A 15,987-nucleotide genomic window follows, 5' to 3' on the forward strand; every position below is an offset into this window, starting at 1 on the left:
TAAGGGGGGCAGGCCGGAACCCCTATATATGGTGGTATAGGGCGAAAAATGCAGTCATGAAAAAATTCATGGAGCTTCATATGGCAATTGAGAATACGTATACGAAATATTTCGTCAAAATTCCTCTTACTTTCGTAGTTACAGGGTAATTAGTTAACGTAACTCAATAAGCCTAAAACATTGATCCGTACAAGAAAATGCAATATTTCTTCTATTATCGTAAATTTTGATAATTATTGTCAAAGAAATTGGGAGAAATGGCATCTGTAGACATTCCCCGAGTCGAGAAGGAGACTTCAGGCTCAGCTACTAAGTCCAGTCATGATTTAGTGCGATCACAGACTTCAAGCAGTCTACTCGTTCCATTTCACCTCTGACATTCGCTTGCTTTTACGTATGTTTATGTATGTTTCGGCAAGAACTTCATCATGCCAATGAGGAAAAGACAAGGAAAACATCTCGCTAACATACAGACGAAGAAAAATCGCTCAAGTATTATTACAGAATATCATAATATACGCGTAGTTAGTGAAGAGAGAGGGGAGGGTTGTGTAGAAAGGGTTGCTTAGTAACGCCCCGTCTTGCCTGACAGCACACGTCACACTGTGCCCAAGGCTATGATCTTTGAGCAAAGAGATCTTCATTTATGATAAATAACAAAGTTTTGGTTTTTTAATACCCAAAATGGAATGTGAAATTCATAATAATCATGATTTAATAAATTGCCTTTGTAAAAAGGGAGTACACCTTCGAGTATCACCTCTGACATTCTCTTGCATTTACGTTTGTTTATCTTTGTTTTGGGCAAGAATTTCATCCTGCCAAAGAGGAAAATACAAGGAAAACATCTCGCTAACATACAGAAGAAGAAAATTCGCTGTAATAAGCCGAGTTAGTGAAGGGGAGAGAGAGAATTGAGTAGGAAGGAGTGCCCCATCTTGCCTCAAGCAGTGCCCCAGGCTGCGATATATGAGCAAAGGGATCATCATTTATGATTAAGTTATGATAAATAAAATAGTTTTGGTTTATTGATACACAAAAAAGAAATAAACATTCATAATAATCATTATTTATTAACATTTTCTTTATAAAAATACGAAGGAAAACTTTGAACGCCCGTATCTCAAAACTATACTTATTGACCTTCAAAATCTATCTTCTCACTTAGTTTTAAAGCTATAACATTGGAATTTGGTATATAACTCAGAAAGACATTATAGAACAATCAAATAGAGCCCTTTTTTCCAATTTTTTAATCTTTTTTTATAAATTTTTGTTTCCTGATTTATAGGGTTTATTTTTTTACCATATTGAAAAATTCATATCTAGCAAAAAAATTACTTTTAGAAAAAAACTCTCCATTCGATTGGAGGTCTACATCAGGTCTATATATGGTAGAAATCCCAGGTCTTAATATTAAATATCAAGGGAGGAGATAGAATTTGAAAAATGGTTATTTTCGGGATAAATCGCCCTGGCGTCACAAAACCGAAGGTCAGAGGCAAAAATCATATGCGGTTTGGAGATGTCCCAAGTCACCTTATTAAGTGGTATGAATATCAAAGTCCTGTCCTTAAAAAATGGCATTAGCCGGCCGGCCCCCTTAAAATTAAGCCGAACCAAAAGAGTTCCTGGACCACAGAATAACGGTTTTAAGAGGTTCAACTGTACTGTACCTAAATCAACCCTATTTTCACCCTACTTAGGGATGTAGGATTAATGACATTTGAGCTCAGGCTGCAATTAAGACAATTCTATTTATAAGCTAGAGGACTGATGTACTCTAAACATATGAACAATAAGTAACTAAACGGGCAATATCAAATCATTATTAACAAAATCTTGTGGACTAAACAAGACTGTACTTCCCAACACTCAAGCAATACATAAAAATTTTCCAAACATTTACACAATTGGGTCTGTCATGAAGTCAAGGACAGCAACTTCCCAATTCCCAGAAGTTCATTCTTAAGTGCAAATACTAATGGGAAGGGTAACCTAACCGAGTCATGAATAAAATAGGAATATTAAAGAAAAGGAATAGTGGAACTCAACTATGAAGGAAGGGACTGACATGTATTTTAAGGGAAACACTAACAATTTTAGGCAAACAAAACAAAACGAAAATTCCAAAGCCTGGTCAAACAGAAAGAAATAGACATTTTCACTGTCTACCCCAATTATTACTGATTTCCAAAGTAAATGTAGGGAGCGGTGGCCTGACAGGTATTATTAACTTTTACTGGATGGATAGGCTCCCAGGAGTAGTAATAACAGGTTGTGGGTGATGGAAGGATTGATCCAGGGGAGAAGCAATATCACGCACCTTCAATTTGAATGGAATCGGGCGGGAAAGAGGTGCCACTACTTCTATAGCCCTTCAATTCACTAATGCCACTTTTTAGACTGGATAAGATGAGGGAGTGAGTGGCTCAGGGCTTAGTTTTGGTCTTGACTTCAAGGGAGGATGTACTGCCTTCTCTGTCTCACATGACATCTTATTGTAAATTTGCTCATAAATATACAAAGGGGTTGCTGTTGGTTTTAGTTCTATTTTTTAAGACAGTTATGTCAGTTATAAATGTAATTTTGCAAAGAATACTGCAAGGAAATATTAGAAAAAACATAAAAAGCCAAAAAAGCTACTGCATCTTTGTTCTCGGTAAATTTATGTAAATATTTCACAAAAAATTGCTCAGAATTTGTTATTAATTTTATTTCTATCTGTTTTGATATTGTGTGATCTGTAATTATAATTTTACAAACTATAATAAATTCATTTATTAGAAAGATCACATATAACTTCGCAAAATTTACAACTGTCTTGTAAAAGCCCCACAAAGGGTTGTCAATAGTAATTTTCAAATTCTCTTGGATGGTAGGGGAATTTTTTTTATAATTTTTTTTTCTTACACTTCGTGCATTGGTGTATCATCCTCTTTCCATTGATGAGATTTTTTATTTTTTATTTTGTTGACTTAAATGTTCACCTGGTCTGGGTTGCTGTACACTGATAAATTACCCCGTCCACTAAGGGTTAAGCTATCTGACAGAAGGAAGAATTTCCCCTTGAGCTCGCCAAAATAGATGAGAGAGACAAGAGCCACTATGTGGAGGAGACAGGGGCTAAAACATGCTGCCTTGGGTATGAGAGTAATACTCTTGAAGGAAAACAACTGAATCTCTTACAAAACTGAAGGACCAGTCTATGAAGCGCAATAGTATCTTGGACACTGCCATAAACAACAACGATGAACTCTGTTACTGGAGTGAATGCTGACTAAGCCAAGCAAGGGGTACAAAGTTCAAGAAGAAAAAGTCATAAGGAGGGATTTGTCTTTAGTGTACCATAAGACAGGTGTCTTGATTCCACGGTAATAAGGACAGTCCAAAAAACATAAGAAAAAGGGAAGAGACTTCAGCAATTTTACTCTGTATAAACAGAGTCATTAAGCAAACTGGTCAATAAGCAAGGAGCTGCCCTTTACTGATATTTCAAGTATGTATGCTGTACTGGTAGTGGGTTCATATTAATCATCTTCACATGTTTTTATGTCACTTTTATGCCATTTACAAAATTTATATATTTTTAAATGCTTATACATTAGTGCATTAATTAATATCATAAATAGCCAGTTGCATGAGAGATTTTCTTCAAATATTCCATACATGTATCCTGAACTGTCAATTACATTGCAGCTGGTTTGAATTATAAGAACATAAAAAAAAAAGTTTTTAGTTTCCAAAAAACAATAGTTTTGAGGTATGGGTGGTCAAAAAAAATTTTTCCACACATATTGAATGCCAATGGTGATGATAGTGGAGGATGAAGACAAAACGGGTATATTGTATACAAATAAAACTATATTCATAACGTTACACAAGACTTGGTATCACCCTGAAAACCCATTTGGCACCAAGTTCCCACTCTTACGAGGTATTTGTAGTCATATGTGCTATGTTCTTTCCCTTGTGAATTTGAATGTTTCATATAAGGTATGCTTTCCTCCCTAGTTTTTCTGTGGTATTTACTTGAGAACTAATTTATTCTAATTTATTTTTTCTAAATAACTTTGCTAAACACTTTGCCTTTTCATATTCAAAGTCTTGTTCCAGTCTCATCATCTGACAAGGAAATGCCATAGTTTAACTAGCACAATGCCTGGTAACCAAGTGTTTGTTGCCATTTATTTTTCATTGTATTCTTCATGCATTAAATCATGTACTTTACCGTGAGGATGATTCCAGACTACATCTATAGAGCTACTCTGCTTTATCACTTACCTACTCATTAAGCATACATTTAAGGTTTTGTAACTAATATTTATAAGACAAAACCCTCTTTTCTCCAATGGTGACTAAGAATGTAACTGAAGCAGTCATGAGATGCCCAAGGCATTGCGAGAGTTCCAACATAGCTTGTGACCAAGCACAGATGCCAATAGTTCCTAGCATACACAATTTTTTTTATTAATTTTAGCAGTTTTCCAGCTGGCTCTAAAAGATTTATCCTAATGTTAAGACTAAAGGCTTTTTTTGTATATGAACAAATACTATAAAGAAATTTACAGAATTACAGAATGAAAAGACACCTGAGAAGAAAATCAATCTCGGTTTCAGTATTACCTGAATCTACTACAACTTACCAGCACAAAGGACGGGATCTGTAAACAATTCTTTGGTAATTGGACAAAGGTACTCTTTTGGTGGAGCATTTACAGATGTCTTGGAAGCTGGTGATTCTGGTCCAGACTTCTGGATTAACCGAAGTATTTTGTTGCGATGACCAAGAGCATCTGAAAAAAAGGAGTCCAAGTATAAACATTTTTAGCGAGTTCTTGAGTTTTAACAAACAAAATAGGCTGTTTTCAGTGTTTTTATAGGGGTTCCAACTATTCACAGGCTGCTCTGGTACGCAACCCCCGCAAATACGGGGGACCACTGTACAGTACTTTTGGAATCCAAGAATTACTAGCATTTGCTAATAAACATCCTTCAGACCAACAGATACCAGCTACCAAGCTTAAAAAATTAACAAAATTACAATAATTTTAAAAGACATACATTAGTAAATGAAGCGAATTTTTTGAGCTTTGCTTTCTTTTCATCCCAATTAATTTTTTTAGCTTTGAATCCCAAATTTTTACCATTAACAAATCCACTGAAATTATTTTAAATATAAGCAGTGTTTCATGTAAGGGTTCTTTAAAATCAACATAAATATAAATCACAGAATAACAAGAAATGCCCTACATCATTTTTGTATAACCCCTACACCATCTTTTTTAATTAAAAAATTAGTAGTAATGAAATTTTTTAAATAGTATCTAAACATTACAAAGACAGCTTCAGGGAAATTAGTATCAATTATGTATTTCTTTCATGACTTCTTATCTTTACAGTTGTAAGCTCTATATCTATACCCATACATCCAAAATTTCAAATTTCTTCCTATCACCAGGGCTGAAGTCTTGAAGGGATGAACAAAAACTACTATGTAGTAAGTTGATCAGCTAATTCATTACTAAGTCAACAGATGTTTCAGCTTAATACTATGCATCCAAGAGAATCTACAATATTCAGTTTTCATGACACCAAATTTAAATCTGCTTGTACCCCACTACTTATCTATAAAAATAGTTAAATATATATACATTATTTTGCCTACTAATTTCACTTACCAACGCCAAGTTTATTCTCTAAAATATCATCTGTCATTGTTAAAAGTTCCCGTCCATCAATAGCTTGAGAACGGAAATTATGTGAATATTCTGCCAATCCCTGCTCTGTTAACCAGCCACATACATCATCACAATTCCAATCAATAACCTGAAAAAGAATAACTCTTAGCAAATTTTCAACTAAAAATCTTCAAATGACAGGCGAAGTATCACAATTCTGGCACTATATCCAAATCAAATATATGATTTTTGTGACCATTAAAGAAATTCACAATACTGTTTTTAATTCTAATACATATGTTTATCATAAATATGGCTTTATGGCTATAGTGACAAACCTATTAGACACTTTACAAAGCCTACTAGAGTGTTTGTATAAATCCAAGACACTCAACACTTGATATCACACTCCTTTTAAGTTAACAAATGTGTATGATTCTCAAGTGTTCCATATCAAATCCAAACAACTTTACTTGGATTTGAGTACTTAATGTCTTTTATTTTAGGTTTTTCATCTCCTCCCTGAAATTTTGTAACATCTATTTATTCTTCTGTCTATTCTTTATTGTATCCCAGGATTCATGCAATGGCTAAGTTTTTCATCATGTTACCCTATATCAAAATACTACTGTAATTCTTTCCCAGAAGATTAATAAACAATTCTGTTGCTAAACCAGTCCTTGACGACTGTCAGCACCTACTCAGTTTCTAGAATACAAATTTATTTTGATACTATTCAACTACAAAAGTGTCTCAATGCTCATCTTTTCTATGTCAAGCCTACAAACTGACGTCGTTTTGTTGGATGTTCTTTCTTTTGGGATGAGTACCACCAATTACAAAATCATCAGTAGCAAAAACTATAAAATTGACCATGATTTTCATTTGCAGCCTCTCAAAGGCCTTCCTTGCCCATTACATTTTCCATATCTTCATTGTTCCTATCAACTTTTGCATTTATATCACCAACAATAATTCCAATGCTTCTGTCTAGTATTTCAATTTTAACATTCTTAAGTTCTACATAACATTAATCTTTTATGAGATTTTTCAGAGTTTATTCACTAGTGCACAGTATACTGTGATACTCTACACATATCGTATTATATTTTGAGTTATATCAGTAATTTACTGCTTTCTGCTCTCCAGTCAATGGGTTTTCTGCAATTGGTGTTGAAATCATGCCCACTCCTCCTCTACCAATTCCATCTATTCTCCTGAATAAATATACACATTACCCTCTTCCATTCCCTCTTTTCCTATTTTTGGCATCATGATTCAACATAAAATATTATACTTTCCAACTGACACAAATGGGAATTGAGAACAACTGGCACTATCCTTATTATGAAATAAAGCAATCAGGAAGCTTCTGCAAAATCTGAGAAGATTGTTTCAGCCCTGGGGGAGTACTCCACTGGAATATTGGGGATGTACTCCAGAAGTCACCAAGATAAGACTTAGCAGCAATGAAAGGCTGAAACAATGTTACCTTCAGAAGGTATTCTGCCCAGAGAGCCTCAACAAACTCTGCAATCATCTCTTCAGGGAAGATGACAACTGTGATCCTAAGGAGACCCCTGATAGACACACCATCCCTGTGAGACCCCAAAACAGGAGTAGCAGTTTTCTCTCAAAGAGGAACATGCACTGAACATAACGGTAAACCTTTCTGAGGAAAAAAGAGATGGGGCCTAAGACCTCGCACTCGATTTATTTAATTACGGACCATGTATTTCCGATGTAACTATTAAATTTCTCAAGATATCGAAAGAGTTTTTACGACATAATTCTCTCACGATTTTGAATCAGTTTTTATGATGTAAATAAGCTGGATGTTTTTGATGACCTACACTGAATACTACATGCTCAGTCTTTCAATGCACACAATTTCTAAGACTGAAATCTTTTAACTTCATGAACTGAAGAATTTTTCAAGGTTGATTTGTTTATTCAATAAAGATACAAACAGGTAATTCAAAGATGAACTTATGGTGCACCAACTTTCTTTAGTTCCCCTAACAGCTAGTTATCTCTCACTCCTAATTTCTGACCTTTTAAAATCAGTAGCTGCCACAGTTACTTAGTAAAATTTTATGAAGTTGAATGTTTTAATGTTCCTTGTTGTATAATACATGTCATAACAATGACAAAAATTACATGACTTACAATTACAACCCTCAACATAAAGTTTTCCATAAAACTACAAATAACACCAAAATATAAAAGGAGGCAGCACTTTACCTTTATATTTTCACGATATCTCTGTGATGGAAACTTGGCTGATAGTCTTTTTCCCACATGAGATGATACTGATACTTTATTAATGTTATTAGTAACACCTTCTACTTTCCATATATGAATAACGCGGTCACCACTTCCTGCTGCAAGCAAAACTCCATCATCACTGAAGGCACATGAGGTAACATAACGCTTGTGACCCTCTAGTACGCCTAGAGGAATTAGTTTTATCTGGAAAGTAATGAGTTAACAGATAAACCATGAAACTGAAATATCTTTGATTGCAATTCACAACATAGATGGTATAATTTTCCACCAATGCACCTATTACACCAAGTTTATCATCTAATAAATTTTCTTATCCAAACTGAATCAGAATAATGCCCTAGTAAAAGAAAATTCTACTAAAATGCTGTGATAAATTTGAAACTACATGGATTCCAAGTAGAACTACACATTCTACAGCCATTCAATATCATTCATAGCTTAATAAAATTTCACTTATTATGGGTACTTTGGTAAATAACAATTCCACATCTAAACTTAGCAATTCTTCATTGTGAAAGGGACTATATTAACCCTTAAACGCCGAAGCAGTAAAAAAAAAAATGTCTCCCGTGTGCCGGAAGTGTTTCAGAGTGAGCGCGGAAACGGAAAAAATATTTTTTTCAAAAAATCATAGCGCGCTTAGTTTTCAAGATTAAGAGTTCATTTTTGGCTCCTTTTTTTGTCAATGGCTGAAGTTTAGTATGCAACCATCAGAAATGAAAAAAATTATCATTATCATATATAAATAATGCGATATATGATAGAGCAAAAACGAAATTTCATATATAATTGTATTCAAATCGCACTGTGCGCAAAAAGGTAACGAGTTACTTCTTTTTTCGTTGTAATGTACACTAAATTGCGATCATTTTGGTATATAACACATTGTAAAACGATAAAAGCAACACAGAGAAAATATTATCACAAAATAATGCATGAATTCGTAACGCACGGACGTAAACAAATATTTTTTTCAAAAATTCACCATAAATCTAAATATTGTCCTAGAGACTTCCAATTTCTTTCAAAATGAAGACAAATGATTGAATATTACTATACTGTAAGAATATTAGCTTACAAATGCAGTTTTCGACCATATCTGACTAGGTAAAGTTGACCTAATGTCGAATTTTTTATATATATATTTTTTTATATGCAATTATTTCGAAAATAAGAAAAGCTATAACCTTCAAATATTTTTAGTTTTATTCTACATGAAATTGCGCACATTTTCATATATAAAACTCTATGAAATGCCTAATATGAAATGGAGCAAATATTCCGAGAATGGAACGTACGCATTTCGGAGATTTGTGGCGGAGAATCCGCGCGCGGAGGGAAGGAAAGATTTTTTTTTAAATTCACCATAAATCTAAATATTGTGCTAGAGACTTCGAATTTGTTTCAAGATGAAGATAAATGACTGAATATTACTAAACTGTAAGAGTTTTAGCTTACAATTGCGTTTTTCGACCATTTCGGTAGAGTCAAAGTTGACCGAACGTGGTTTTTTTTCTATTTATCGTGATTTATATGCAAATATTTTAAAAATGAGAAAAGCTACAACCTTCAATTATTTTTTGTTGTATTCTACATGAAATTGTGCACATTTTCATATATAAAACTTTATGTAACGGCTAATTTAAAATGGTGCAAACATTACCACAATCGCACGTTATGATTTTTCGGAAGAGTTACGCGCGGACGTAAAGAAAATGTTATTTTTTTCATAAATTCACCATAAATCGAAATATTGTGCTAGAGACTTCCAATTTGTTGTAAACTGAAGGTAAATGCTTGAATATTACTAGAATATAAGCGGTTTAGCTTACAATTGCGTTTTTCGACCATTTCGGTAGAGTCAAAGTTGACCGAAGGTTGAAAATTTGTCACTTATCATTTTTAATATGAAAATATTTCAAAATTGATAAAAGCTACAACCATGGGTTGTTTTTAGTTGTATTGTGCATGAAATTGCGCACATTTTCATATATAAAACTTTATGTAACGGCTAATTCAAAATGGTGCAAACATTACCACAATCGCATGTATGATTTTTTCGGAAGAGTTACCGTGCGGACGTAAGGAAAAAGTTTTTTCATAAATTCACCATAAATCAAAATATTGTGTTAGAGACTTCCAATTAGTTGCAAAATTAAGTTAAATGATTGAATATTACTAAAATATTAGAGTTTTAGCTTACAATTGCGTTTTTCGACCATTTCGATAGAGTCAAAGTTGACCGAAGGTTGAAATTTTGGCACTTATCGTTATTTATATGAAAATATCTCAAAACTGATAAAAGCTACAATCATGAGTATTTTTTTGTTGTATTTTTCATAAAAATGCGCACATTTTCATATATAATACTCCGTGTAACGGCTAATTTAAAATGGTATAAAAATTATGTCAAAGTGACGAAATAATTTCCGAGATGTGTCACAGATACTTTTTAGTGGGGCAAGAAAGAAATTCGCGCTTGCGCGCCTGCGTAACGATTGTAAACAAAACAACACCTTGATCCGTGAACTCCCAGCATCCCCCAAGGTGCGTGATTCAAAAGTTTTAGGCTGGTAGGCCTAAAAGTATTTTTCCGTGAATTTTTAAAAAAACTTTTGTATGTCGACGTAAAATACGTCCAGTCGGCACCCGAGAGACAAAAAATGTCTACGTAAAATACGTCCAGTCGGCGTTTAAGGGTTAATGTATATGCATTACTGAATTTTGTAAAGAAATCTTGTGAATGTTTTATATACGGAAGAAAATTCCATAAACAGGAGAATAGAGATTAAATAACCATTTCAAGATTTTATATATAACAGACCCTGGATTTGAAATGGTAGGTCTTCAGTAAATAGAAGTCTTTGTAGACAGAAGTCTGGTTAGAGCAAGGGCATTCTACTTAGCTCAGTTCTTGCAAATCTGTACATGGAGTAGGTATTTTGGAACTGTAATAAGAAACTCATTAATCCTATAGATATAGTCTACATGATGTATGTGTACATTTTGACATTCAAGAGATTTTAATACATACGAGTATATTATGAAACAAATAAATGTATGAAACAACCTAGTATAAAAAATCCATTCCTCTATGTACAAATGATTAGGGATATCACAAACTATGTTTTTAGTTGTCATGATACCACTGTAAAAGTTGGACTGGCAAGCAACTTATTTCTACATGAATTATGGGTTTGTTACCCTTAATAGTATAAGGCATTTAGAATGAACTATGAGCAGTAACTGACCTAATTGAAAATTTGGTACATAAAGCAAATCAGATATTCTTTTCCTCACCAATGAGAGGCAAAAGAAAAATACCCTGTACAGCAAAAGAATAAAGGTTCCATACCTGAATGGCAACCTAACAGATTAGTGAAACCTTGGGGAGAGGGGCTCCTTTTACTTTCAGCTACCCTAGAACTATAAGATCTTGTCACTAACATTTGTTGAGGAAAAAGGAAATGTCTATAGGTACTGGCACATACACAACATTGTGTAATGAATTTGGTAGGTCCTAAATGGGTTTCACTGGAGAAGTCTTTCTCTGAGAAAAATTGAACAATGACTGGCCCTTTAAATCTGCCATCTTCAATACGCACAGCACCATTCACAGTACAAGTCGACCATCACTAATCTGGCATTTATTTCTGCTGGCATAGTTTCAGATTTCTGGGTCATCGCACCAACCTGCCGCAACAGTTCATTGGTGCTACTTGATACACACAGTTGATATTTGTCCATTTAAAATGTTCATGCCATAGATCTCTGATACATACGGACATTTAATTGTACACCAGCTGCAGCCTGTACCAGTGTACAATTAAATATACGTATTTGATAGTTTATGGCCTGTCTAACATGCATGTACACAAACACATCTGCTTCCACATATCTCTCAACACTGTCTAGTGCTAGCATCAGTCCTGAGAACAATAGCTGTCACTTGAACTTCCTTTATTGAGAAAAATAGCTATCACTTGCACTTCATTTATGGTTGTAAAAGTTTTTACTCTGCCAAAGTATTCTGACAGAAAGGGCACTTTTGTCATCAACAATTTGGCCAGCCAAAAGCATGAAAGGATATCAAATTGGAATTAAAACTGAATGTGGTTAATCAGTGTGAAGGAGGAATAAGAATAAGCATAATAGCCTGTGACCTAAAACTTCCACTTTCAACAGTGTCAACATTTCTTAAGAATCAAGAATGCATATGTGAAGCTGTGAAAAGCTTTTGCTTCATGAACTCTATTCTAATTACCAAGCAAAAGCAAGGGCCAATCCATGAAATGGGAGTTATTAATGGTGTGGATAGATGACCAGATTAAGACGAACACCATTAACCCTTAAACGCCGAGCCGGTATTTCCGAAAGAGTCTCGCGTATGCAGGCGCTGTTCGGGAGCGAGCGCCGAAGCAGAAAAAGTTTTTTTCAAAAAATCACACCACGCTTAGTTTTCAAGATTAAAAGTTCATTTTTGGCTCTTTATTTTGTCATTGCCTGAAGTTTAGTATGCAACCATCAGGAATGAAACAAAATATCATTATCATATATAAATATCGGAATATATGACAGCACGAAAAAAATGTCATATATAATTGTATACAAATCGCTCTGTGGGCAAAAAGGTTAAAGCTAATGAGTTAATTATTTTTTCGTTGTATTGGACACTACATTGCGATGATCATGGTATATAACAAATTGTAAAATGATCAAAGCAACACAGAGAAAATATTATCACAATATGATGCATGAATTTGTAACGCGCGGACGTAAAAAATAGTAGTATTAAAAAATTCACCATAAATCAAAATATTGTGATAGAGACTTCCCGTTTGTTGCAAAATGAAGGTAATTGTGGTAGCTTACAATTGCAGTTTTCTACCATTTCAGTCGAGTCAAAGTTGACTGAAGGTTGAAATTTTGACACATCGTTATTTATATGAAAATATTTCAAAGCTGATAAAAGCTACAACCATGGGTTGTTTTTTGTTGTATTCTATATGAAATTGCACACATTTTCATATATAAAACTTTATGTAACGGCTAATATAAAATGGTGCAAACATTACGACAATCGGACCAAAATATTTCTGATTTTTTCGGAAGAGTTACCACGCGGACGTAAGGAAAAAGTTATTTTTTTTTTAAATTCACCATAAATCGAAATATTGTGCTAGAGACTTCCAATTTGTTGCAAAATAAAGGTAAATGATTGAACATTACTATAATGTAAGAGTTTTAGCTTACAATTGCATTTTTCGACCATTTCGGTCGAGTCAAAGTTGACCGAAGGTTGAAATTTTGCCACTAATCGTTATTTATATGAAAATATTTCAAAACTGATAAAAGCTACAACCATGGGTTCCTTTTAGTTGTATTCTACATGAAATTGCACACATTTTCACATATAAAACTTTATGTAACGGCTAATATAAAATGGTGCAAACATTACGAAGATCTGACAAAAAAAATTATGATTTTTTCGGAAGAGTTACAGCGAGGACGTAGGTAAAAAGATTTTTTCAAAAATTCACCATAAATCGTAATGTTGTGCTAGAGACTTCCAATTTGTTGCAAAATGAAGGGAAATGATTGAATATTACTAGAATATAAGATTTTTAGCTCACAATTGCATTTTTCGACCATTTTGGTCAAGTCAAATTTGACCAAAGGTTGAAATTTTGGCACTTATCGTTATTTATATGAAAATACTTCAAAACTGATAAAGTTACAACCATGGATTGTTTTTTGTTGTATTCTACATGAAATTGTGCACATTTTCATATATAAAACTATGTAACAGCCAATATAAAATGGTGCAAAAATTATGTCAAAGTGACAAAATAATTTCTGAGATGTGTCACTGATGCTCTTTAGTGCGAGAAGAAAGAAATTGGCGCATGTGCACCTGGGTAACGCTGTTGGCACCCAGCTCGACCCTGTCACGTATGTATTATCAAAACAGCCATACAAGAAACTTGACTTAGAAAAACTACTCATCTCCATCAATGAGAGGTCCTCTTAAACAGACTAACTTAGTCTGTAGTACTATACAATTTCAATGCCCAGCCCTGGATATCTCGGCCCCTATATTGGTATAACCACCAAAAAACTGGCAAAGAGGATATCTTGCTATGCTCATGAAGGCACTATAAAAATCCACATGAAAGATGCCAATCATACCAGCATCACAAGAAATGCAATATACAGGGGGTCCTCGAGTTACGACGTTGATCCGTTCTTAAGATGCGTCGTAACATGATTTTCAGCGTAAGTCGGAACATTAAAAAATACCACATGATTTAATGTAAATACGTATCAATAACAACGAGAGAACAATTCCTTACCTTTATTAATTTGGTTGGCTTGCGCACTGGAGAGGAAGCTGCGGTGCTGGAGAGACTGGGGGAGGTTAGTGAAGAGAAAAAGAACCTCCAGAAGATGCTGGAGATGCTGGGGCAGGTGAGTCTTGAGGTGAGGCAGAACATACTGGAGATGCTGGGGCAGGTGAGTCTTGAGGTGAGGCAGAACCTACAGACGGTGCTGGAGATGCTGGGGCAGGTGAGTCTGGGTTAGCAGAACATTCAGAAGGTGCTGGAGGTTGTGGGGCAGGCGAGTCTGGGTTAGCAGAACATTCAGAAGGTGCTGGAGATTGTGGGGCAGGCGAGTCTGGATTAGCAGAGGCAGCTGAGGTAGAGGGTACAGGATCTCTTGCAGGCCTCTCTACCTTCTTAAAATACTGCTCCAGGTTAGTCTGAACAGAGAGCAACCTCTTTTCATCCAAGATCTCCTTGTAACACTGCATCAAATCCATGATGCCTCTGGAAACCCTAGTGAACCTATCCAAGTTGGGATCCTGAGCCTCAAAATTTGCCAACGCTTACTGCAACTCTGCAAAACCTCTTGCCAAGTCCTGCCTTGTGAAAGCCTTAGGCTCTGGGTTGGGTGCTTCTTCTTCCTCTATCATCTGCTTCTCCAGTTGTATCAGGTCCTCAGCAGATAACTCCTCGCCATGAGACTCCAGCAGCTCTGTAACATCATCAACCTCCATCTCCAAATTGATTTCCTTACTCAGGGCAACAACGTTCTTGACAACTTGCTGAACTGTGTCCTCAAACCCATGGAAATCATTCACAAATTGAGGACAAATTTTCTTCCAGACACCATTCATGTTTGTTTGCTTAACCTCCTCCCAGGAATCAGCAATGTTCTTTACAGCATCAAGGATGTTGTAGGATTTCCAAAAGTCCTTCAGAGTCAAGTCCTTCTTGGTTTCAGTTCCATGTAAAGCCATAGCAATTGTCCTTCATAGGTAGTAGGCCTTGAACGAAGCAATCACTCCTTGGTCCATAGGCTGTAAAAGGGCCGTGGTATTAGGTGGAAGGTAAACCACCTTGACATTAGGATTGAAGTCTCCCAGCTGGGCAGGGTGTCCAGGGGCATTGTCCAGCACTAGCAACACCTTAAAGGGGATACCCTTGGAGGCGCAATACTGCTCCACACTTGGAACAAAATGGTTTACCAACCAGTCCTCAAACACTGCAAGTGTCACCCATGCCTTCTTGTTGGACTTCCAAATTACTGGTAGTTGACCCTTCCAAATGCCCTTGAGTGCCCTTGAATTTTCAGCCTGATACACCAACAAGGGCTTCAGTTTGAAGTCGCCAGCAGCATTACCCCCAAGAAGTAAAGTTAGCCTCTCCTAGCTGGCTTTATGACCGGGTGCTGACTTCTCCTCCTTGGCGATGTAAGTGCGGTTAGGCATACGCTTCCAAAACAAACCGGTCTCATCCACGTTAAACACTTGCTGAGCAGAATAACCCCCCTCCTTAATTATCTCAGACAACGCTTTAGGAAATTCACTCGCTGCTTTCTCATCCCCACTAGCCGCTTCACCTTGCACTTTAAGGTTATGGTAATTGGCCTGAGCCTTAAATCGCATAAACCAACCCCTACTAGCCACAAACTCTTCACTTTCACTTCCCTCCCCCTTTTCTTTTTTCAACGCTTC

At 35.4% G+C, this 15,987-nt stretch overlaps 3 protein-coding genes across 7 annotated transcripts in view; 1 reads left to right on the top strand and 2 right to left on the bottom strand.

The window, feature by feature from the left end:
- The window catches only part of LOC135219358 (WD repeat, SAM and U-box domain-containing protein 1-like), a gene marked incomplete at its 3' end in the record, with an annotated part of 295,720 nt that overhangs the window by 168,443 nt on the left and 111,290 nt on the right, over nt 1-15,987 (top strand).
- The window catches only part of LOC135219355 (NAD kinase 2, mitochondrial-like), a gene marked incomplete at its 3' end in the record, with an annotated part of 495,179 nt that overhangs the window by 112,558 nt on the left and 366,634 nt on the right, over nt 1-15,987 (bottom strand).
- The window catches only part of LOC135219357 (WD repeat, SAM and U-box domain-containing protein 1-like), a 255,489-nt gene that overhangs the window by 10,883 nt on the left and 228,619 nt on the right, over nt 1-15,987 (bottom strand). For both annotated transcript variants that reach the window (XM_064256049.1, XM_064256048.1), the window contains 3 exons: nt 7,926-8,153; nt 5,682-5,829; nt 4,647-4,796 (listed from right to left, as the gene is read on the bottom strand). In XM_064256049.1, the coding sequence (XP_064112119.1) occupies nt 4,647-4,796; nt 5,682-5,829; nt 7,926-8,153 (526 nt within the window). The remainder of the gene's footprint in view (nt 1-4,646; nt 4,797-5,681; nt 5,830-7,925; nt 8,154-15,987) is intronic.

The sequence above is a fragment of the Macrobrachium nipponense genome, chromosome 1 (assembly GCF_015104395.2).
Source record: "Macrobrachium nipponense isolate FS-2020 chromosome 1, ASM1510439v2, whole genome shotgun sequence".
Lineage (NCBI taxonomy): Eukaryota > Metazoa > Arthropoda > Malacostraca > Decapoda > Palaemonidae > Macrobrachium > Macrobrachium nipponense.